Source organism: Euleptes europaea, chromosome 9 (genome assembly GCF_029931775.1).
Source record: "Euleptes europaea isolate rEulEur1 chromosome 9, rEulEur1.hap1, whole genome shotgun sequence".
Taxonomy (NCBI): Eukaryota; Metazoa; Chordata; class Lepidosauria; order Squamata; family Sphaerodactylidae; genus Euleptes; species Euleptes europaea.
In genome coordinates, this window is record NC_079320.1 from 10,178,930 (window position 1) to 10,204,349 (window position 25,420).

General features: G+C 46.1%; 1 protein-coding gene across 3 annotated transcripts in view; it reads left to right on the top strand.

Annotated features, from left to right (window-relative positions):
- Window positions 1–25,420, top strand: part of SEPTIN11 (septin 11) — a 120,403-nt gene that overhangs the window by 76,223 nt on the left and 18,760 nt on the right. For all 3 annotated transcript variants that reach the window (XM_056855146.1, XM_056855144.1, XM_056855145.1), the window contains exons 5-9: window positions 2,049–2,210; window positions 5,791–5,887; window positions 9,542–9,710; window positions 14,954–15,086; window positions 15,733–15,920. In XM_056855146.1, the coding sequence (XP_056711124.1) occupies window positions 2,049–2,210; window positions 5,791–5,887; window positions 9,542–9,710; window positions 14,954–15,086; window positions 15,733–15,920 (749 nt within the window). The remainder of the gene's footprint in view (window positions 1–2,048; window positions 2,211–5,790; window positions 5,888–9,541; window positions 9,711–14,953; window positions 15,087–15,732; window positions 15,921–25,420) is intronic.

A 25,420-nucleotide genomic window follows, 5' to 3' on the forward strand; every position in this document is an offset into this window, starting at 1 on the left:
CATTACCTGGAAAGCCTAACTTTGCAAGTTCAGCACAGACAGTAGGGCTTATTCAGTTGGCTCAAATTATGCATAAATTCTAGAGGGGTAGCCGCAGCCAAAAAAATAAAAATAAAAAGGAGCGTCTTGTGACACTTCAAAGACTAGCACATTCATTGTGGCATAAGCTTTCATGGGCCTGAATCTGGTACAAATGCCAAAGTGAGCTCTGACTCACAGGAGGTTAAATTATACATATCTGTCAAGTTGGCAATTTAAAGGGGGCCAGCTCTGTTTGAAAGAACAAGGGCTGATTTGAGTGCTTCACCCTCCACTAGGGGCATCTGTAACACAAGGTAAGGCGAGGCAGCCATTTGGGTGGTACATCTGAGTTTCCGTTGAAGAGAAAGAGGGAATCTGACTGATGGGACGCAATCCACTATCCTCGTCAGATCTTGGAAGCTAAGTAGGGTCAGGGCCTGGTTAGCACGTGGATGGGAGACCACCAAGGAAGTCCAGGGTTGCTACACAGAGGCAGGCAATGGCAAACCACCTCTGAGTATCCCTTGCCTTGAAAACCCCATAAGGGATCACCGTAAGTCGCCTGTTACTTGATGGCACTTTCCACCACCAGCTTCCTCCAGGCCAGATTGGCCAGGGATCCTGGAAGATTTTTTTTTACCATCTTCTGGGCGTGGAGTAGGGGGTCACTGGGTGTGTGTTGGGGGGAGGTAGTTGTGAATTTCCTGCATTGTGCAGGAGGTTGGACTAGATGACCCTGGTGGTCCCTTCCAACTCTATGATTCTATGATTTATGAAGCACTTTGAACACCAAAATGCTACATAAATTCTAAGCATTAATCATAGAAAGGTCTGTAGCTTATTGTGTGAAGATGATCCCAAGTTCAATTCCAGGCATGTCTACTTATAAAATGATCTCAGTAGCAGATATTGGAGGAGACCTCTATGTAGAAAGCCAATGCTGGTTAAAGCAAGCAAGCCATACTGGGCTCCACGTACCCATAGTCTGACTTGGAGTAAGGCAGTTTCTTTCACGTGTTATCTCACTTGTGCCATTTAATACCCACCAAGAAAGGAGTAGCAGCCTCAATAGCCCAAATAGCCTGCTCTCATCAGATCTCAAAACCTAAGCAAGGTCGGCCCTGGTTAGTACTTGCATGGGAGATCACTGAGGAAGTTGAGGGTTGCTATGTGGAGACAGGCAATGGCAAACCACCTCTGAATGTCTGTTGCCTGGAAACCCCCATGGTCCTAGGGTCACCATGGTCATTTATGCATGGGTACTTTCATTCACGTTCGCCCCCGGTCTGTCTTGGATGTTCCTTGGAGTTATGCATGAGTTTTCCGTCCATTAGAGGTGACCTCGCTGCCAGCCCTCGCAATGTCCGGGTCTTCCCATTCCTCTGTTAACCCAACTCTTCCATCTTCCCTGAGCAAAGCCTGGGAGAAATCCCCATGCAAAAGGCAAAGGTCGGGGCATGCAAGCTTGGTTTCACTCACAGCCAATTAAATAGCAGCATGTCCCAAGGCGGGGATTGAAATACTTCCTGCTTTTTCGGAGCTCTTTCTGAGCAGAAGAAAATCTTTTTAAAACAGGCTTGGATTTCCCCCCACCTCCTTTCAGATTGCTCCGTTTTTTATGTTATTGTTCTTAAAATGCTTTCTTTATGTGGCAATTGGGTTGGGGGGGATTTTCTCTCACAATAAGCACTACGAGTAAGCCAATTAAAAAGCAGCATTTAAAGGGGCGGGACTTGATTTGAGCTTGGAGACTGCTGGTGCAGAGATTCCCAACAGGACAGTGTTGGTCCGGCCAGCAACGAACCTCAGGTAAAACTCCCATGCATAAACAACCCATGAGTCAGATGTATCTTCACAGCACACAATTACTAAAACAGGACTGCGGCAAGCCATCACTTTGATATTACACAGAAAGGCCTGCTGTTTTATAAGGAACTCATTCCCAAGTCTCCAAAGGAAACTAGCCCTCCTCTTTCCCAGCAAGCCGCCAGCGCAGTGTAACAGCCATGTTCTCATCCACGTTGCAGGTGAATATCATCCCCATCATTGCCAAAGCCGACACCATTGCCAAAAACGAGCTGCACAAATTCAAGAGCAAGATCATGAGCGAGCTGGTCAGCAACGGGGTCCAGATCTATCAGTTTCCGACGGACGAAGAGACGGTGGCCGAGATAAACGCCACGATGAGCGTAAGTCTTGTTCTCTCCCATCTGCCTTGAACAGAGGGGGTTTGCCATTGCTTGCTCCCATGTAGTAACCCTGGACTTCCTTGGTGGGTCTCCCATCCAAATTCTAACCTGGGATAACACTAGCGTGGTGCAGTGGTTAACAGTGGTGGTTTGGAGCGGCGGACTCTGATCTGGAGAACCAGATTTGATTCCCCACTCCTCCACATCAGCGGCGGACACTAATCTGGTGAACTGGATTTGTTTCTCCGCTGCTCCACATGAAGCCAGCTGGGTGACCTTGGGCTAGTCACACTCTCTCAGCCCCACCTACCTCACAGGGTGTCTGTTGTGGGGAGGGGAAGGGGAGGTGATTGTAAGCCAACTTGATTCTTCCTTAAGTGGTAGAGAAAGTTGGCATATAAAAACCAACTCTTCTTCTTACTTACAAGATCTGAGAATATTGCACTAGCCTGGGTGATCTAGGTCAGGGCAAGCTCTTCAGGATTAAGATCTATATGGATTCACTCATTGATGGGACTTAGACTCTCCATTTTGGCCTTTCACTAAAAGAGGCAGGAGGGGAACCCCTTCCCTTTCCTGATTCTTCAGCCATGCTGGCAGTGAGAATGACAGAAGGGTTCAAATATGTAAAGGTATAACTTAGCCTCGAGGAGATGTTTGTTCCAAGACAGCCACTGCACAGAACAGAAGCGGATTGAGGGGCGTTCCTCACAAAAAGAGAAAAATGCAAAAACGGAGAGGAAGAGATCAGTGCTGTTTCTTCGGCCACAGAAACGTCCTAGCTGCGGCCAAGAGCTTCTCCCTTTCCTACACCCATCTGCCAAGTTCTTGGCTTCCTCGGGCTGGGCATGGCCTCCGGCCTGTCCCCCAAATGCAAACCAGCCCTTCAGAATTGCACACTTCGTAATGAAAACACCACCTGGATGACTCTCGGGAGACTGACAGGCAGGCCTGGCTTCCTCTTGGCTCTGTCTCTGGCTTTTAAACAAACAGTATCCTGGACGGGGTGGAATCCCAAGTGCTAACCAGGCTGGCTTGGGCTTTACATTTTTAGACAGTTGCTGTTTACTCTAAATTCCAAAAGCTCCGATGTGGCTTTGAGGCTTTGGTTGGGAGCTTAAGGAAATGCAGGAGGAAATGAAGTACTCCGTTTTTGCCAGGCTTTGTGCGTTTTAATGCTTCGTGCGGCTGAAAGTTTTTAACAAACATAGAATGAGAAAGAGTAGTTAGAGAGCCAGAGAATGTATACATGTGGATTTCCTTAAATGCTGAATGACTGTAATCAACTAAAACATGCCAGGGGTGAGGAAGCAGAGCTGGTTCGGTAATGAGGTGACCTGATGCAGATTTTGGGACGGCAACCTCCTATATAGGGTTGCCAGCCTCCAGGTACTAGCTAGAGATCTCCTTCTATTGCAACTGATCTCCAGTCGATAGAGGTCAGTTCAATGGAAGAAAATGGCCTCTTTGGCAATTGGACTCTATGGCATTGAAGTCCCTCCCCAACCCTGCCCTCCTCAGGCTCTGCCCCCCAAACCTCCCATTGGTGGCAAAGAAGGACCTGGCAACCCTACTCCCATCCCACTATGGTTGCCAACTCTGGGTTTGGAAATTCCTACAAGAATTGGGGGTGGAGCCTCTACCAGTTCCTCTGGAGGTCCTGCAACAAGGAATAGAGGCCAAGGCCCCTTCCCCTGATGTCATCTTCCAGCACTGGTATTCACAGGTTTACTGCCGCTGAATGCGGAGGCTCCCTTTAGAGAGCCAGCGTGGTGTAGTGGTTAAGAACGGTGGTTTGGAGCGGTGGACTCTGATCTGGAGAACCGGGTTTGATTCCCCACTCCTCCGCATGAGCGGCGGAGGCTAATCTGGTGAACTGGGTTTGTTTGTTTCCCCACTCCTACACATGAAGCCAACTGGGTGACCTTGGGCTAGTCACAGCTCTCTTAGAGCTCTCTCAGCCACACCTACCGCACAAGGTGTCTGTTGAAGGGAGGGGAAGGTTTGATTCTCTCTTAAGTGGTAGAGAAAGTCAGCATATAAAAACCAACTCTTTTTCTTCTTCATTTGTCTTGGCCCTGACAGGTATTCCCCCCCCCGTCCTGCTGTTTAGTGCGCACGCTAATATTATCACCACTATTATCTGCTGTTCAAGTAGATACCGCTGACATTTTTGAAACCTGAAAGCTTAAGAATGTCCCCTCCCAGGTTGCTTTGGCAGCCCGGTTTGTGGTAAGCAGCCAGGCTGTTTTTATTATGCCTCCTTTTCCTTCCTCCTTTAGTGAAAGCTAATAAAATTGGGTGGGAGTCGGAGGCAGCTTGACTTCCTTCCCTTCACCCTGCCCTAGTCACTAGGAAGCGTCAAAGATTGCTTCCACTGCAGCCCATCAATATGTAACTGTGATTCAAGGGGACAAAACAGGCACTGAAGCCTGTGCTGTGTTCGAGTCCACAATGCTGTCCCGTTGCTGCCCCTTGCCCAGGGCAATTAATGCCTCCATCAGACCATTAATTACCTTCTTGCCTGAAGATGCTGCTTAGCCATCCAAGAAGGAAAGTTCTTCGAATTGCTGTGAATTGTATGTGTGTTAAGTGCCTTCAAACCGCTTCTGACCTATGGCGACCCTATAAATTAACGACCTCCAAAATGTTCTATCATTCTATCATAACAAACCAAGGGCTGTGGCTTCCTTTATTGACTCAAGCCATGTCTTGTTGGGTCTTCCTTGAACTTTTCCTAGCATGATTGTCTTTTCCTGTGACTCTTGTCTTCTCATGATGTGACCAAAGTACAATAGCCTCAGTTTAGTCATTTTAGCTTCTAGGGTCAGTTCAGGCTTGATTTGATCTATAACCCAGTGATTTGTCTTTTTGGCAGTCTATGGTATTCATAAAGCGGTATAGCCCTATGCAGTGATAATTTAGATTATCATTTTTTAAACGGATATGCAGCTTTCTAGTCCTTTCGGCTGCTAAGGTGTTTTTGAAAGTGTGCATCCACGCAACGTCTGCTGAAATCTCCAAATCTTGAAGAGTGGGGGGCGGGCAGGTCAATACTTACAAACTCTTTCTCCCTCCACTGGAGTGAACTACATAATGCCAATATTAATGTATGTGTTGCACTATGAGAAGACAAGACTTGCTAGAAAAGACAACAATGCCAGGAAAAGTAGAAGGCAGTAGGAAAAGAGGAAGAGATGGATTGACTCAGTAAAGGAAGCCACAGCCTGTAATTTGCAAGACCTGAGCAAGGCTCTTAACAATGGAATGTTTTGGAGGTCATTAATTCATAGGGTCGCCATAAGTCCAAGTGACCTGATGGCACTGAACACACATTGCGCTATGACACAGATGCGAAAAGTTGTAACAGGGAAGGAGACAGCTCTGGTCTTCGTTGCCAGCAATTTCATCCTTGAAAGACATTGGCTTCATTCCAGAGGCACTTGAATAATAATAGATCATCAAAGGTTAGCGTGGTTGACATCAAATAGTATCGTTTTTTAAAAAAAGTTAGAAAATGTGCCTGGCAGAGAAACCACAGAGGGATTCCCCTGATCTTTCCTAGTGTTTTGCATTGCAGGTCCATCTCCCGTTTGCTGTTGTCGGCAGCACCGAAGAAGTGAAGATTGGCAATAAGATGGCCAAGGCCAGGCAGTACCCGTGGGGCGTCGTGCAGGGTATGTTGAAGTCCACACACTGAACTTTCCCCCCTGGTTGTGTGGACGGAAATGTTCTGTATATTTAAATGATAATGTATTGTTGAATAATATGCTACGAACCAGTTTCTTGAAGAGGTGGAACGCGAAACAAAGAGAATGAAGGGGTGGGTGGGATGTCAAGAGCTTCTTATTTTCCTCTCTTGAACTGCAGACACCCTCCAAGGACCATATCATGGTATTCCTGTTCCCATAGCCTGATCTTGGACAATCTCAGAAGCTAAGCAGGGCCAGCCATGGTTAGTACTTGGATGGGAGACCACCAAGGGTCAGGGGGCGAGAGTAACTGCCCTGTGGGGAGCTGTTAAAGCACTTAGGGCTGTTTAGCTTGGAAAGAAGGCGGTTAAGGGGAGATATGATAGAGGTCTATAAAATTATGCATAGTATGGAGAGAGTGGACAGGGAGAAGCTTTTCTCCCTCTCTCATAATACTAGAACATGGGGTCATCTGCTGAAGCTGGAGGGTGAGAGATTCAAAAGAGATAAAAGGAAGTATTTCTTCACACAACACATAGTTAAATTGGGGAAATCCCTGCCCCAGGCTGTGGTGATGGCTGCCAGCTTGGAAGGCTTTAAGAGGGGAGAAGACATGTTCATGGAGGATAGGGCTATCCATGGCTACTAGTCAAAATGGATACTAGTCATGATGCACACCTATTCTCTTCAGTATCAGAGGAGCATGCCTATTTTATTAGGTACTGTGGAACACAGGCAGGATAATGCTGCTGCCGTCATCTTGTTTGTGGGCTTCCTAGAGGCCCCTGGTTGGCCATTGGGTGAAGAGACTGCTGGACTTGATGTGCCTTGGTCTGATCCAGCGTGGCTTTTCTTATGTTCTTAAGGAAGTCCAGAATTGCTGTGAAGAGACATACAATGGCAAACCACCTCTATTCGTCTTTTGCCTTGAAAAATCCATGGGGTTGCCATAAGTTGGTTGTGACTTGCTGGCACTTTTCACCACCACCATGTGGGGCTGTTGTTTAAGACACGCAAGGCTAGCTCTTCTCTCCCCTCCATTTTGGCTGCATGGGTTTAGTTGCTTGCTTCTTGAAATCCTTAGTTTCAAATTCTGGCATGAAGCTCCGTGTAAGCTCTGGTGTCCACATGGAGCTCTCACGTGCAGCTAGGAATTCCCATCAGAGGCTGTTGAGTAGGGTTAATAATAATTCATGCTTCCAACTTTGTACATCGCTTTGGGTCTTTTTCTTATCAAAAAATCTCTCATGGGTGTAAAAAAAACAATTTAATTTTTTAAAAGTCATAATTAAATTCTGTGCACCCAATAATGCACTCCATGGGGGGGGGGGGAAGTTCCATCTCCTCCATGGATAGTTGTTGTGGGGGGAAGGGAAATTAATCCAATCCCTTCTTGTGCGGTAATATCCCAGCACTGACTAGATGCAGGATATTCCACCTAACAGCAGAGTTCTTAAACAGCCAATTCTATGAATGTGGAGGAATTTTGAATAGCACACGTATCAAATGCTTAAGGAAAACTGTTTTAATAAATGTTCATAAAGTCTTTCAATATTTTCTTTAAGAGGTTTCTGTAACTTTTACCTCATCTTAACTAAAACAGTGTAACGTCTTGGTAGAGAGTGTGAGGCAGAGACAGGCAGTTGTCAGTGGCAGTGAGCAGCGTCAGTTAGTTACAATAACTGTCAACAGAAGGGAGGGGCTGATTCCGGAGGAGGAAAGAATCCTCTGTCACTCAAATTAGGCTCCAGATATTTTTCCAATAATACTATCAGCAGGACCTCTACACCTTCAGATGGCAACTGCCTCTGCTTTCGGCACTGTTGTTCCGAGCACCTATAAAAGTCTTTCAAAGGCATTGACAGTTCTCTGTGTGTCTTGCACAGTGAATATAGAAGGCTGGATCTCCATTGGGAGTTCTCAGATTGGCTATCTGGCGCAGTTGAATGATAGAGGCCCAACACCATGGTGATGCTGTGGTGGTAGAATGAACTGCACAGCATCAGACTGCAGGTTGGATCACTATATTTTGGAGGATGCTCAAGACTCCCCGAGAGCAGAAAGCCAGTGCAACAAGCAAAGGGGAGGGAAGAATCTTTCCCCATGGTGTGCTGTTTTCCATCTACTTAGAGTTTGGTATGTAAAGGAACCTTCAGAGCTGGATTCCTTTGCTGGTGCCTTCCTTTCTGCCATGTTGTCCTTTAGTGTGTGTGAAGAAGAAGAGTTGGTTTTTATATGCCGACTTTCTCTAGAAAGAATCAAACCAATGTACAATCATCTTCCCCTCCTCGCAACAGACACCCTGTGAGGTAGGTGGGACTGAGAGAGTGTGACTAGCCCAAGGTCACCCAGCTGGCTTCATCTGTAGGAGTGGGGAAACAAACCCAGTTCAACAGATTAGAGTCCGCCGCTCATGTGGAGGAGTGGGGGATCAAACCTGGTTCTCCAGATTAGAGTCCGCTGCTCCAAACCACCGCTCTTAACCACTACACCACGCTGGCTCTTGCCCAGACCAGACCTTTAGACCTTGGAACCTCTGGATTCAAATCTGGCCTCATAGACCAACTAGGTGGCTTTGCACAAGGGATTGTGGTGTGTGCACAATGCACTTCATGATTGTATGGATTCTGCCAGTCAGTGCTGTCTTCATTGGTCCCATTATTGTGGATTAGGAATTTGCTAGTACTCCCTCAGTGTAGCTCCCAGAATGAATAAACTAGTCTCCGTTCCCTATAAACAGTAAGAGGCACATTTAGGTGCAATGCTGAGTTGGATTTAAATTGCCCCTTAGTGTAGAAATTTGGGGGATTTGGGGATTCTAAAGCACTCAATATAGAAATGATGGTGGTGGAAAGTACCATCAAGTCACAGCCGATTTATGGCAACCCCATAGGGCTTTCAAAAAGAGAGGTAGTTTGCCATTGCCTGCCTCCACCTAGCAACCCTGGACTTCCTCAGTGGTCTCCCATCCAAGTACTAACCAGGGACGTCCCTGCTTAGCTTCCGAGATCTGATGAGATTGGCCTTGCCTGGATCATCCAGGTCATTGTGAAAAGATACAGGGTTAATAATGCACATTTTCGGAGGTGGTGTCTTGTTATGAGTTGTGTCTTTCTTTTGTCCCTTGCAAAGAAATATCAGTTGGGGCCCTTGTAGCTTTCTTTGAGTGGTAGGTCACAAAGGATTGTCCCATCTAGAGCAGGTGCAGTAGAGTGGTTAAAGAACACGAGCCAAGGAACCCTTAATTGATCTCTCAAGAACTTCCTGAATATTCTTAAACAAGCCTACCTTATAGGGCTGTTGTGAGAGTTGCTGAAAAATTGCATGCAAAATCCTTTGAACTCTCAAGAAAATGCTTTTGCACATGGGCTGGTATGGTGTAGTAATTTGAGTGTTGGGCTAGCCTATGGAAGACAAGGGTTCTAATCTCCACTTTGCCATAATTGGCTCACCCAGCAACCTTGGCCTGGTCACTTGCTCTTGGCTTCTGACCTACCTCGCAGCTGTGTTGGGAAGGCAAAACGGGTGGGTGAGAGAGCTCAAGTCTGGGACCAGGATAGATTTCCATCCCAGTCTTGATTTAAATGGCCATGCTTCCCCCCCATATGCACCTTCTTCCTGTTCCCTCCTCTTTTGTAGTTGAAAACGAAAACCACTGTGACTTTGTGAAGCTGCGTGAAATGTTGATCCGAGTCAACATGGAGGACCTGAGGGAGCAGACGCACAGCCGGCACTACGAGCTTTATCGCCGTTGCAAGCTAGAAGAGATGGGGTTCAAAGACACTGACCCAGACAGCAAACCTTTCAGGTAAGAAAATGGCAGGGGAGCTGCAAAACCAGCAGGCCAGGAAAGCACAACCTTTTCCTCAAACGCAGAAGGGGACTCTCATATGAGGATGCCGCAGCTGGTGGGCCGTAGCCTGGCCAGGGAGCCCCCAGTTTGAATCCTGGCTCTGCCTTGAGCTCACTAAACAAACAGCCTTAGGAAAGCTGTGAACTCTCTCCTTTTCGTGGGCAGTGCTGGGAGAAAGAACAGTGATATACTTCATACTGTTGTTGTACAGGATTATGACTGAGCGCTGGAACACCTGGAACACACAAAATTTTTAGTAGCTTTTCCTTTCCCTAGATTTAACATTGGCTATTCATCTACCTTTTCACACTTTAAAGAAGGGGGAAATGAAATTTAATTTTTCCTTGACACTATAAAGAGAAAAGTTGCCACATCTCTCACACAATTGACCGATCTTCTTGACAGCAGATAATGGAGTAACCACTTGTCAGAAAGTGGCTTTAGCTGTTTTATCCAGGGAGTGATATATTTATTTCGTGCAGTATTATTTTGTGGACATGATAAAACAATGTGGGTTAGGGAGTCTACTTGATCCAGACAAAATGGGCATTTGCATTCTTCTGCGATAATTTAATTGTATCGCCCTTGTGTCTCAGCTGAGTCTAAGGCATTACATCTTGCCAATAAGAAAGCTTATCTAAATTTATGGATTTCTAACCAGCAGAAATAGTCTGGCAAGGAGAAAGTTCTGTTAAATTTTATCTAGAAGAAGCAAGGTGAATATTAACGATTTGCATCCTTAAACACTATGGACTGATACTCATTTAAGATCTTATTTTGTAATTGTTTACAGCTTGCTTTTCGAATTCTATTCCTTGCAGCTTTCAGTTGTTCTATTGGAAGGGAAAATCTTTTGTCTAACCTACTAGTCCAAGTGGACACAGCTATTATTTAGTAGCATGTTAGAAATTAAGAACATAAGAAAAGCCATGCTGGATCAGGCCAAGGCCCAACAAGTCCAGCAGTCTGTTCACACAGTGGCCAACCAGGTGTAGTAGCGTTATTATATTCCCAAGATTTCACAGTCTTGGGTACATACTTTAGTGAGAAACAGAGTCCAATCCAAGGATGCTCTTTAGGGAGGCCAAAAAAAAGAAAAGTAGAACGTAGCATACATTCAGCCCAGTGTGTGCCTAGGGGTGTGTGAGTTCACAGTGCAATCTCAGATTGTTCCAGGCAACAGGGTAATCTGTTACGTGAGCCAGTTGGGGGGGGGGGGTTAGTTCGTTGGACTAGAATTTGGGAGACCCAGCTTCGAATCCCTGCTGTGCCGTTTCATAGAAGCTTGGTGGGTAACCTTGGGCCAATCACATGCTCTAAGCCAAGCCTAGAGAAGAACAATGTAAGCCAGTTTTGGTCCCCATTGGGAAGAATGACAGGGTATAAATGAAGTAAGTAAATAAAGAAGATGGCATGGAATTTTGAATTCTGATCATCTTGGCTTGGTCTTCTTATTCCCTAAAAATTCAAGACTTTGTGAAATATGTTCATTGCTAGAAATAAATCATGATCAAGAAGGGACAGAGAAGATCTAGGCACTGAATTTTCACCTCCTGAGCCCTTCGTTTGAATCTCCTTCAGTGATCTCACTAAATACTCTCTGTATGTTTTCAAATTTATCTGCTCAGAGGTCATGGAAACAAGGAAAGGAAAGCTGAGCTAGGCAAGATGATGGACTGCGTACCAAAGGTCAAATTCTTTTATTGCATGGCAATCCCACGGATGCAAAGAATGCACATAACCCTGAATATATGTCATTAGTAATGCTTTTAGCCTCGCAAAGAATTCTACAAAAGTCATAAAGCGTTTGTCTACTTCCTGCCCCCGCATGTATACGGGTTGTTGTACAGGACTTAGACATTTGAGGTGCATCAGTGGCTCACAGGAAAGTATCATGTTCCCCTTCTGATTTGTGAACCCTTCTCTGGCTGTCTGCCTGGAGGGGATTCTTGCTGCCCAGCTGGTGATATAGGGCAAAAGGAAATTAATGAGCCTGATCAATATTTTATTGAAAGATGAGGTTTGGCTGCTTCTTTTCTCAACCTTCAACCTTTTCTCAGCCTTCAACCTTGATGGATCTGGGATCCACCTTTAAGACTAAGCTGTTACATGGGAGCTTTTTCTGCTCCTGTCTCTCACCCTGACTTTTTCCTTATCTCCATGCCTCTACCATCTCTCTGGTTCTCCTTCTCTATAAAAAAATTGCTTTTAAAAAAAGATAGTTGCTCGGGGCCCTAACCCAACTTGCCTTAGGTAGACTTATGACCCAATTTTGGGTCCTGTGCCATCAGCTGACAAAGTACAGAATGTTTTATGGTATACAGTTCCCTGACCAAGATGTCCCAGGCTACCCCATCAAATCTCAGAAGCTAATCAGGGTTGGCCCTGGTTAGCATTTGGATGGGAGACCACCAAGGAAGTCCAGGGTCTCTACATGGAGGAAGCAACGGCAAACCACTTCTTGCCTTAAAAACCCTACAACGACTTGACGGCGCTTTCCACCACCACCATAAATTGCCACTAATTATCCATTTCATTCACACCAAAGCCATTTCTGCAATTGTTTTGATGAATCATGCGAACAGAGGAATAAAGTTTTGGGTCCCGTCTGCTTCAAATTGCTCCCTTGTAATGGTCTGATCTGCCTAAGCTAAGCTCAGTTCCTTTGCCATGCGCTAATGGGTGACAGATGATGCTGAGTTCTCATTACCCACCAGCCCTCTTCTGTTTTTCCCCCATCCATGCGGCTAAGCAGGTTGGCTCCATACCTTGCCATTCTTTACTTGGCCAACTTCATTCAGGTCCAAAGTCTGGTTCCTGTTTAACAGTGGCGGATTCAGCCTATGTCTGATGAGTTTGTTATGAGGGTAGCATTTTTCAACACATCTCCCATACTGAAGATGGTTATAATTTTTAATTGGACTGCATTGTTTCCCAAGAATGCAAATAGATTGATATGGTGGCCCAAAGAGCTAGAGACAGCAGGAAAACAAATCATTTCTTTTCCTGCTTTCCTAATCTTTGCTTCCCTTTTGCTAACATGGAAGGTGCCCTGTTGACTTCAGTGGGGTTATTTCAGAATTGGGGGAACACTGAGCCCCACAACTTGGAGAATCAAAGTTTCCCAAAAAGACATACTTCCTGGTTCTCCACATCAGCCTCTTTTCTGGGCAGTGTTGGTTTTGTTTCCCTGTTGCGAACACCGAAGGAGTACCCAGGATGTGGTGATGGCTGCCAACTCGGAAGGCTTTAAGAGGGGAGTGGACATGTTCATGGAGGAGAGGGCTATCCATGGCTACTAGTCAAAATGGATACTAGTCATGATGCATATCTATCCTCTCCAGGATCAGAGGAGCATGCCTATTCTATTAGGTGCTGTGGAACACAGGCAGGATAATGCTGCTGCAGTCATCTTGCTTGTGGGCTTCCTAGAGGCCCCTGGTTGGCCACTGTGTGAACAGACTGCTGGACTGGATGGACCCTGGTCTGATCGAGCATGGCCTTTCTTGTGATCTTATGTTCTTACCATTGAGGGGAGGTTCTGTGGCTCAATGGGAAATCATAAGAACATAAGCCCTGCTGGATCAGATCAAGTCCAGCAGTTTGTTCACACAGTGGCCAACCAGGTTGGCAAATCCTCTGCTTTGCATGCAGAAAGTCCCTTGTCCAATCCCCAGCTGCTGCCAGTCTAGGTAAATAATTCTGACCTTGATAGAATGATGGTTTGATTCAATATAAGGCAGCTTCATGTGTGTTCATGTGGGTGTGAGACTTCTGTGGCATCGGGGCACACTGAGACCCCAACATGGATAAGAAGAAGTAGAGTTGGTTTTTATATGCCAAATTTCTCTACCACTTAAGGGAGACTCAAACCGGCTTACAATCACCTTCCCTTCCCCTCCCCACAGCAGACACCCTGTGAGGTAGGTGGGGCTGAGAGTGACTTGCCCAAGGTCACCCAGCTGGCTTCATGTGTAGGAGTGGAGAAACCAACCCTGTTCACCAGATGAGCCTCCACTGCTCATGAGGAGGAGTGGGGAATCAAACCCAGTTCTCCAGAGCAGAGTCCACTGCTTCAAACCACCGCTCTCCCAGGTTGTCACCTTCCTAATCTCAGAAGGCGGGGGCCACCTGAAGCAGGGTTGGTTGTAACAGGAGGGAAAGGTGTGCAGGATCATGGAGCCTAAAGTAACTCTTTTTGCCAAGGCAGATGTCATTTCCAGAGAGGAAAAGGGGAGGGGAGTACAAGATACTATATAGACCATTCTTTGTGTCCCATTGTGAAAATCAGCAAATCAAGACATTCCCTCCAATGAACTGCAGACTCCATCTTCTCAAGCCAGCCTGGCCTCTTCAGCTGGCTTACATTCCTTTCTGACAGAGAGTAGTAAACGTTCCATAAACTCTAAAACCAAGTTGGATAAGAGTCAAGCGGCAAACCGTTCGCTTCACAAAAGGACGTGGCAAATGAGGAGTAATAGAGACGACAGGCTTCCTCAGCGGTAGGGATAGTTAAGCAACTCCTTGGTTCCTCTGGCAGGCAGTTGTAAGAAATGGCACCGCGGCTTGTGCTGTTTGAAAATAGTTTTTAAGAAATGTGAAAACCAAAGCAGCATCCATGCGCAGCCCACAGTTTCTTGTCTTGGTCTGTTGAGCATAAATGAACAGAAACGAGGTGACAGGGAGGAGGGAGATGAGTTTTTCACCACAGAGAAACATCTATGATGACACACATACACCCATGGAATAATCTTTTTGTAGAACTTGCCCTCAGGAGAGTTTCTCTGGATGCCTCCATGATACAACTTGAAGTAAACTTAGTGTAACCCTTTGGGCTTGGCTCTGTGGAGAGGTTTGGGAGGCGGAAGGGTTTTTGTCCCTGTGGGGGAGCAATAGGTGAGGAGAAAAATAGCAATGGAGATGTTTTTCTGAGGAAAAGAGGAGAAGGGGAGAAGAAACTCTGAGGCGAAGGAGTGTCCTGTGCTTCCTTTTTCAAGGGGCATTCATGTGGTTGAAGAATCACACCAGTAGTACCTCCTTGGTATGAGGGCGGATGATATAATGGGAGCTGAGGGGCTTGAGGAAGCGATGAGAATGGGTCCTGGTGATGATATTGCTGACTCTTGGTATTAACTTGAGATTTGGTTTTCTCTTCTTCCTTGTCCATCCTTCTGCCATAATTCTTGTTTTATGATAAGTCTCCAAGAGACCTACGAAGCCAAGAGAAACGAGTTCCTCGGTGAGCTTCAGAAGAAGGAGGAAGAAATGAGGCAAATGTTTGTCATGCGAGTGAAGGAGAAAGAAGCTGAGCTGAAAGAAGCAGAAAAGGATGTGAGTGTGGGTCATAGTGGGTTGGTTACAGCTGGAGGTTTTGGCCTCTTGTCAGTGAGGCCGTGGGATGGTACCGGCACCGTTTGGAAGCGCAAAATAGATGGAAGGTTGGCTTTCGGACAGGCGAAATGTTTGTGTCCCCTTTTGGAAAACAGCTAGGACACTCCAGGGCTAGGCATGGTCAAACTTAAGTTCAGACTTGAACTCTTTGAATTCCCAACACATGGTCACTGAAGCTAGGAGATGAAGCGGTGGGTGGTGGAGGGAGCAGATGGAAGCAAGACCAAGGCGTTGAGCTACTGTCCAATGTTCAACAGGAAGAAGACATGCCTCTGTTGAGAATAGACGACTAAACTCCTGATATAATTATCAGGCCTTGCCAATCAAGAGACATCACACTATCTGTCAACCATGACTGGTGTTGCTCACCCATAATCCCCTTCTAGGATTTTGAAGCCTGTTCTCATGAATTCCTGAATATTTCACTCTATTAGGTCCCACCCTCAGGTGATGAGATTCTTGGTTCGGGTCCTGGAGGGGGGAAACTTCTTTCCTTCAAGGCCTGGCTCCAGTTTCCCAGTAGAATTTTCTGTACCTAACAAATCATATTTTTCTTTCCCTCTTCCAACCGTTTTTTCCTGGACAGCTTCATGAGAAGTTTGACCACCTAAAGAGGACCCACCAAGAAGAGAAGAAGAAGGTAGAAGACAAAAAGAAAGAACTCGAGGAGGAGCTCAGCAACTTCCAGAAGAAGAAAGCAGCGGCTCAGCTATTACAGTCACAGGGCCAACAGGCCGGCTCTCAACAAACCAAGAAAGAGAAGGACAAGAAAAAGTAAGCCGTTGTCTCCAGTCGAGCTCTGTGGGCTTCTGTTCCAGTGTGCTTCTGTTCCTGTTGCATGTCTGTATTCGCTTCTTCCCATTATCAGACTGGAAACTGAGCTTTCCTCAAAACCTCCCCCTCCCCCCAATTTTTTGAAAAACCCAGACTGATGAAATAAAATATTTTTCTTCCTAAGAGACAAAGGGGATGGGTGGGGAGGGGGCTCCGTCCTATTTTTTTATACAGAAGGTTATCTAAATACTATTTTGTTAATCGGACTGTTTGGATAGTAGAAGTGATAGCAGTTGGAAAGCAGAGACCAATGAGTGAGCCATCTAACACTTGGCTGAATCAACTTGGCAACAGGGACCGATTTCTGTTTTTGAACTGAAACTTGTAGTAGCCTCTTAAGTTCTTACTCCAACCCCCCTCCACCCCCAGGTGCTATAAAACAAAAACACTAAAGCTCGATAGGCCGGCTGTGCAGATTCAAAGCTGTCATGGAAGTTAACCGTAATTAAGGGATCAGTGTAGTTCTGTAGGATCACGTCTGTGTGTTCCAAAATCCAGGCCAGAAACACCCCAAGCTTGTTTTAATGATAAATAAGGAGGCAGGGAGTGTCTGAAAGCAAAATGCTGGGGGGTGGGGGGAAGCACAGGACCCTGCAGCCTGATTCTTTATTCATAACGGACACCCAAGTTAATGCTGGATGCACGCCGGTGAGTTGTTTTTGACACAGACTATTCTGGTGCCAAAAGTGAAGGGTTGGTGTTGTAACTAGCAAGACCTTTGGTTAATGCAGTGAATGTATTCTGTGCAGTGCCAAGTCAATATCTTCTCCTAGCCAAAGCTGTCTAACAGGAATCATGTCCAGTATATTGTGGAACTCCCTGCCGCAGGATGTGGTGATGCCTTGGAAGACTTTAAGAGGGGGGTGGACCTGTTGATGGAGGAGAGGGCTATTCATGGCTACTAGTCAAAATGGATACTATGCGTACCTATTCTCTTCAGGATCAGAGGAGCATGCCTATTATATTAGGTGCTGTGGAACACAGGCAGGACAATGCTGCTGCAGTCATCTTGTCTTCCTAGAGGCACCTGGTTGGCCCCTGTGTAAACAGACTGCTGGACTTGATGGACCTTGGTCTGATCCAGCATGGCCTTTCTTAAGTTCTTATTGCTCTTGCGACTCTTATTAGAAAAGTTCAACTCACTGGCTGTAATCCCATGAGCCTCTCCCACGCATGGGCAGCCCATATCTTGCTGTCTGGTAGCGATGGAGGGGTAAGAAGGCCTTACTGTGCGTGGTGAGCGCCATCTGCCTACCATCCCTGGTAATGGGAGCACCGCACATATACAGGACTATGATCTTTGGCTGCACGTGGATCCTCTAGTGAAGGAACAAGGGAGCTTTCAAAGGCAGCATGGATTCCCCTTTTCATTAGTGACCTTTTAGCAAACACATGAAGTATTGTTGCAGAGTTGGTCTGAGAAAATGGAAGATGCAGAAGGTACAGCCCTGTTTCTTAAGACTACAGGTACATCGCCAAGTCCTTCCCCCTCCAGCAGGAGCATGGGATAAGTGACGGCCCTGGGACAGAGTGACTAGCCCACAAACAAGGCAAGCAGCTCTGCTGTCCAGGTATTTCCTTGGTTACATTTTTATGACATCGGAATGCTCTTGTAAGCTACTCCTGGGTAAAGTACATAGGACTCTTTTCAAATCATGCACTAAGTATATTTGCGTGTTACCTCTGTGTGTTACCTTTTTACAGATTTTGTGACCAAAAGAATGGCTTGTGGGAGCCATCTTGTATCATAAAAATGTAATCTGGGGGTGTGGCTTGGCCTGGATGGCACAATCTAGCCCAGTCTCATTAGAACTTGGAAGCTAAGCAGGGTCAGCCCTGGTTAGTCCTTGGATGGGAGACCCCCAAGGAAGTTCAGGGCCGCTACACAGAGACAGGCAAATGGCAAACCACCTCTGTTTGAGGTGATTTGAAAGCCTTCATCATAAGATGGCCGTGACTTTCCACCACCAATCTGAGATGTGTCTGAGCCTGCTTTATAGCACTTGTCACTCTGGTGTGTGTTGTGTTAAGTGCCGTCAAGTCGCTTCCGACTCATGGTGACCCTATGAATGAAAGTCCTCCAAAATGTCCTATCTTTGACAGCCTTGCTCAGATCTTGCAAATTGAAGGCTGTGGCTTCCTTTATTGAGTCAATCCATCTCTTGTTGGGTCTTCCTCTTTTCCTGCTGCCCTCAACTTTTCCTATCATGACGGTCTTTTCCAGTGACTCTTGTCGTCTCATGACGTGGCCAAAATACGACAGCCTCAGTTTATGGGCAATGCTAATAAGCAAACGGGAAGTGCACCTTGAAGAACCCAATTTTAAAAGTACTAGGGAGGGGCTGTGGCTCAGTGGTAAAGCATCTGCTTGGCACGCAGAAGGTCCAAGGTTCAACCCCCGGCATCCAGTTAAAGGGACTAGGCAAGCAGGTGATGTGAAAGACCTCTGCCTGAGACCCTGGAGAGCCACTGCCAGTCTGAGTAGGCAATACTGACTTTGATGGACCGAAGGTCTGATTCAGTATAAGGCAGCTTCATAGATTCATGTGCTCATCTGCAGGAGTTTAAAGCTCCCGCCTATGTTGCTGTGATGGCAGTTCTGACTTCCCTGCTGATCCGTCTTGGGATCACCCCTCTGAACAAGACGACTTGCAGGCAATGGCCTCTTTAGATCAGAGCGCTGATCAGCTGCAAAGCCATTTGTGTGGGAATTCTCTTAGCTGCACCTCCATCAGCAGAAGCTGATTCACCTAAGTATATTTTCATGTGTGTTCTCTCTCTCTTGTCACTCTTTCGTTAAATTAACGAAAAAAGTTTTGGTGCACTTTAAAGACTAACCCGTTTGTTGTGGCATAAGTTTCCATGGAGTAGAACCCAGTTTGCACTAACTGGAATCCAGGTGGAGTAGTGGTTAGTGTCAGAGTAGACTCTGGGAGACCCAAGCAGAGGCGGATCTACTGTGAAACTAATGAAGCTTAAGCTTCAGGGCCCCTAATCCTGGAGGGGGCCCCTAAAGCAACTTTTTAATGAGTGAATTTCTCAACAAAATTGATGGAATTTTTTAGTGATCGTATCATAAGCCAGTGGGTTGAAGTACTTAATATTGACTTTAGAATATGCTCAAATACCCATTTCATATGGCCTGAAAATGTCCCTGTGGTCAAATTTCAACATTTTCTCGGGGGCTCGAACCCCCAGTTGTATGGGCTCACTGAGCTCACCAGAATATTCGCAGCCTACATTTTGGCACCTGGATCCTCAAATCCTTCGTTGGTGCATGGCTTAATAGTTCTGTAGTTTTATTTCGTCACTGTATGGCCCATTTTCAAGGACTCCACCCTACCACCCTGTTCTCCACCATTTCGGCCTCGAGGTCCTTGCAAGGGTAGCAAGGCCCTTTGGACCTTGTTGGACAATGCCCTATTGTTGCTGGTTGCGAAGGGGCCCCCATAATATTTCAAACTTCAGGGCCCCAAAAATGTAGGTCCGCCACTGGACCCAAGTATGAATCCCAACTCCCTTATGGAAGCTTGCTGGGTGACCTTGGACCAGTCATGCACTCTTACCCTAACCTACCTCACAAGGTTGTTGTGAGGATAACATGTAAGAGTAGAGACCAGTGTAAATTCCCATTGGGAGAAAAGTAAATAAATGAACTAAATAAAATAATAAAAATAAATTGGTAAAGAAGAAGAAGAGTTGGTTTTTACATGCTGATTTTCTCTACTTTTTTAAAGGAGAATCAAACTGGCGTGCAATCTCCTTCCCTTCCTCTTCCCACAACAGACACCTTGTGAGGTAGGTGAGGCTGAGAGAGCTCTAAGAGAGCTGTGACTAGCCCAAGGTCACCCAGCTGGCTGCATGTGGAGGAGTGGGGAAACCAACCCGGTTCACCAGATTAGAGTCCACTGCTCATGTGGAGGAGTGGGGACTCAAACCCGGTTCTCCAGATTAGAGTCCACCACTTTTAACCACTACACCACGCTGTACATGGATACAGTGTACCGGGGAGGAGGAAATGGGTATAAATGTTGGTTCCAAAAAGCCTTTAAAATCAAGGGGTCGCAGAAGATTTCTATGATAGGTATATATAAAACTGCCACTTTATGGCACAGCTTTTTGCATCTGATGGTCTCTTGCTCATGAAAGCTGATGTCACAATTACTTAATTAGCCTTTAGCATTCCATAAGAGTGACAGTTTGTGTTTGCTAGAACAGACTAGCTCAGCCAATCCTCTGCTGTTAATTATAAATTCTAATTCCTAATTTTATAAAAATTAAGGAATGAATGGGGTCCCCAATGGTAGGTTTTGCTTCTTGCCTGAGGAAAAGGAAGAAAAATCAATGCATTCATTTTATTATTATTTTTAAATGATAATGAAGAATCTTTTGAAAGATGTCTATTTTTTGATGAAGCTCTCTTTACGGGGGAGATATTCTAACATTTGCCGGTGAAACTGTTTCCATTTTTAACGTCCGTAATGGTGATAGCTGAGGAGGTCTGACTCCAATCTCAGTTCAGTTTGTAAATAAAAACTTAGCATTCTGCTCTCAAACATTACACATTCCGGATTTATGCTGTCTCCTTTTATCTTGTATATTTTTTGCCGGTCTGCACTGGGGTGGGAGGGCTGTGGCTCAGTGGCAGAGCGTTTGCTTCGCATCCAGAAACTCTGTGGTCCAGTCCCTGACTTCTCTAGTTAAAGGATCTTGTGTAGCAACCGTTAAGAAACAGCTTTCTCTGCCTGTGACCCCGGAGAGATGCTGCCACTAGGAAGAGCTGGATGGACCAATAGTCTGATTTGAGAGAGGGCAGCTTCAGATGCTTGTAATAAATATATCACGGCCTGCTGTATTCTGCGCCTGTTAAGGAGCGTGGGAAAGATTCTGCTGTGGAAAACCCCACCGAGTTGAAAGACGGCTGCTTCAGAACATGTAGCGATGCTCTTAACCCGCTCCTGTTCGTTTCAGCAGGACGAGCGCGGGAGAACTTCCTGACGGATGGTGACTGATGTGTTCAGTTCTCTGCTGATGTTCAGTCTCAAAATGAGTCTCTGTCCGCACATATTTTATGCTGTTGGGATGTCCTTCTCTATAACCCCAGATACGTTAGGCTGGGTTGTGATTATTCATTGGTGAAGGGGAAGCACTCTGTGCATGTTCAGAGGCACTTTTCTGTTGTTGCTGTTATGTCTTCTGGAGCTGCGCGCTGGCATTGGGTGGGAGGGGAAAGGATTCAAGGTATGAGCCCTGCTTCAGGTACAGCTTCGATTGCTACGTCCTTTTCTCTACAGAAAAGTGTGTGATATAATATGCATTACAAGACATCACCTTTTCTGTTTCAAGCCAGAAGTAGCCCTCCTTTGATTCACAGCTTGGATTTTCATTTTAGATATCTTATCAGAACATATAAGTGTTAGTGAGGGAAGAAAAACAGGTATGGTAAAAGCCTGGTGTAGTGGTTAAGAGCGTTGGACTCTAATCTGGTGAACCAGGTTTGATTCCCCACTCCTCCACATGAGTGGTGGACTCTAATCTGGAAAACCGGGTTTGATTCCCCACTCCTACACATGAAACCAACTGGGTGACCTTGGGCTCATCACAGTTTTCTCTGAACTCCCTCAGCCCCACCTACCTCACAATGTGTCTGTTGTGGGGAGAAGAAGGGAAGGAGATTGTAAGCCGGTTTGATTCTCCTTTAAAAAGGTAGAGAAAGTCGGCATATAAAAACCAACTCTTCTTCTTCTTTCTTATCCAGCACCCTCAGGAAATGGGGGATTCTGGCTGATCAAATGTGCTGGATACTCAAGCTTATTATTCTGTTCTGTCCTCTACGTGGAGGAAACAGCAGTGACCAAACCTCACCCCATTGGAAACGCCATGGTGATAATGCCTGGTAGGACCCTAGCTCATGCCTGGTAGGACCCTTCCCCTTCCCCCTCCAACCACAGAGCTATCCTGTGTAGCAGGTAGACAAGCTGATGGCCTGTGTGGGAATCTTCTGACATAGCTGGTCCCCAACAGCCCAAGGCAGCCAGAGTGGGGAGTAGGAGGAGTAGGAATTTGTTTTTATATGCCAGCTTTCTCTACCACTTAAGGCAGAATCAAACCGGCCTACAATCTCCTTCCCTTCTCCCCACAACACCCTGTGAGGTAGGTGGGGCAGAGAGAACTCTAAGAGAGCTGTGACTAGCCCAAGGTCACCCAGCTGGCTTCGTGTGTAGGAGTGGGGAAACCAACCCGGTTCAACAGATTAGCTTCCTCCGCTCACGTGGAGGAGTAGGGAATCAAACCCGGTTCTCCAGATCAGACTCCACCACTCCAAACCACCACTCTTAACCACTACACCATGCTGGCTCTCCTGAGGAGGCACCTGAGGAGGACGTCGGCTGACCGTCAGAAGCTGAGCGGCGGCTGAAGGCATCAGGCTAGCTGGCTGGCTGGCGAGTTGAGAGTGGGGGGGGAATGTGTGCCTAGAGACAGAGGGTTATGGTGGCAGAGTGGGGAGTCTCAGCGGCACTGGTTAACAAAGAGTTCTGGATAATCAAGTGCTGGGCAACAAAGCTTTTACTGTATTAAGTTTGATAAGCACAATTTTGCGTTTCAAATTTGTGTGGCAGATAGGATTGCCAGTTCTCAAGGCAGGGCCTGGAGTTCCCCTGGGATTGCAACTGACCTCCAGACTAGAGATCAGTTCCCCTGGAGAAGATGGAAGCTTTGGAAGGTGGACTCTATGGCATCACATCCCTGCTGAATTCCCCCTGCCCCCAAGCTCTACCCCAAATCCCCAGGAATGTCCCAACCCAGAGTTGGCAGCCCTAGTGCCAAAACATCCGCTCCACCCCCATAAAGTGTGAAGACTTCAGGCATGGAGATGTATCGACCCTCCCAAGGGATTTAGCATCAAGATCTCTGGTGGCGGAGGACATAAGTTCTGAAACCCCCGGAACAGGGACTCTAGCATCTCTGCCCTAACAACAAAAATGCAACATATCGCCCAAAGGTATTCCAAGAGATAAAAATGGGAGAGAACAGGGGAAGTGATTTACCACAGACAGATGCTAGAAAATCAGGCTTCTGCCTGGCAAATGAAGCATATGATTTTACCATATGCTTCAGACATATGCCTGGCTTATGAGGCTCCAAATGTCATTTTTATATCTTTGTTTTCATTCCATCTCAGGATTATTAGGCCTTTGGTTACCTGTGTGTTTGTTATAATCTAGTTTTCTGGAGGTCTTTCCCCACCCCTCCACCCAGTACGGCTGTTCTTCGTCACTGCGGTTATCAAAGAAACAGGACATTCATACTTGAGATTCAAACAGTTCTAAGGTTGCCAACTCTGGCTTGGGAAATTCCTGGAGATTTGGGCGTGGAGCCTGGGGAGGGCAGGATTTCAGGAGGGGAGGGGCCTCAGTGGGATATAATTGAAGAAGAAGAGTTGGTTTTTATATGCTAACTTTCTCTACCACTTAAGGAAGAATGAAACCAGCTTACAATCCCCTTCCCCTCCCCACAACAGACACCCTGTGAAGTAGGTGGGGCTGAAAGAGTGTGACTAGCCTAAGGTCACCCAGCTGGCTTCATGTGGAGGAGTGGGGGATCAAACCCGGTTCTCCAGATCAGAGTCCGCCGCTCCAAACTACCGCTCTTAACCACTACACCACCCTGGCTCCCATTACACTCTCTACAACAGCCATTTTCTCTGGGGGAATTGAACTCTGTTTTCTGGAGGTCACTTGTAATTCTGGAAGATTTTCATACCTTAAGTGGAGTTTCATACCTCCACAGTTCTTATGACCCTAGACTGTCACAGCATATTTATACACGTATATCTGACTGCATGTTTTTACGCTGGGAGACTGCGATTGGACAGTACTTCCCAGTGCATGCCTGAGATGAAGCACATGCATTTGATAGGGCAGGGTTAGGTGCTGTGGGCATCTGTGCCTGAACCCAGAGCTAGGATAGGGGTTGTCCGCTGATGGAACTAGTGGAGTATAGTTGGATTCAGAGCCTGAAGGGTAGCATGTGGAAACTAGGGCTCTGTTGACCTCAAAAGGACTGGTGACTGATACTTCTGCCAGGCTTCTCTTTGGCTGCTGGTTACAAGACTTAATTCCCTTCTGTGGTTGAATAGGGCTCTCAACCTTAGCCCATGAGGAGGGGCTGTGGCTCAGTGGCAAAGCATCTGCTTGGCATGCAGAAGGCCCCAAGTTCAATCCCTGGCATCTCCAGTTTAAGTTGGTGTTATGAGTGACCTTAGCCTGAGACCCTGGAGAGCCGCTGCCAGTCTGCGTAGACAACACTGACCTGGATAGACCATTGCTGTCATTCAGTATAAGGCAGCTTCGTGTGTATTCATGTGTGTGTTCATGAGGAACAAGCCCCAGAATCCCTGATGCTGTGTTCCATCATCACATGTGGTGATCCCCATATGAATTGCATACTGTTTCCTACCTGCTTTCAGGTAGTCTTTGAGTGAGCTAATGTGTCTTGCTCTAGGACACATTTGTCTTTTTAATGTGTCGCTTGCTATCAGATGCTTTAAATAGAAAAGCACGTTGAGACTGAAATCTTGCCCAGATCGCTCTCTGGAAAGGTTTTTCTGGTTTCTTACTCTTCTAATAAAACACCCCAGGTTGCTGATGTGAAGGAAATGTGTTGAGTTTGAATTCTAAATAGATCGTGATCTTGTGGATTATTGTACACACGCACACAAAATAAAGGACTCTGAACTTGTAGCTTCCTTTTAACTGAACAAACGTTTGCTTATTATAGGGAGGGTAAACATGGGATATATAATAAAAGCTGTCATGTCGCTTATAGTTTGAGGAATATGTCCTCTTTCATAGCCAGTCTGTCTCGACAACTTAAAACGGCAGTTTAACTGCAGCCCCTCAGAACGCAGCAGAATGTCACATGAATAACACTATGTGCTGCAGCACTGTTCCCTGAGATCATGCAAATAAATAAATACATTTAACTAGCATTCCTGATCCAGACAAAACTCGTCGTCCAATTCCCAACAAACCCCTTTTCGAGTTTTAGTCTTTGTCAGGCATGCAAACACAACCTATCACGCAAATGCTTAAACTGATGTCTGTTAATTGGTTTTGTTAGTATGTCAGCCACCATTTCTTTTGATGTACAGTATTTTACTTTTATAATCCCCTTTTGTTGCTTATCTTTCACTGAGTCAGTTTTAAGTCTAAGATGTTTCTTTCCTTTTCTGGCAGTCTCACTATTCAACAGTGCGATGCACGCTTGGTTGTCTTCAAACATGGTGACAGGTGTAGTTTCAGTTATATCAAGGTCGCGCAATAGTTCTATAAGTTCTTCCAATTCTATACATGCACTGCTAGCTGCAATATATTCAGCTTCTGTTGTCGAGTGTGCTACAATTTGCTGCTTTTGACTAGTCCAGTTGATTAAATTAT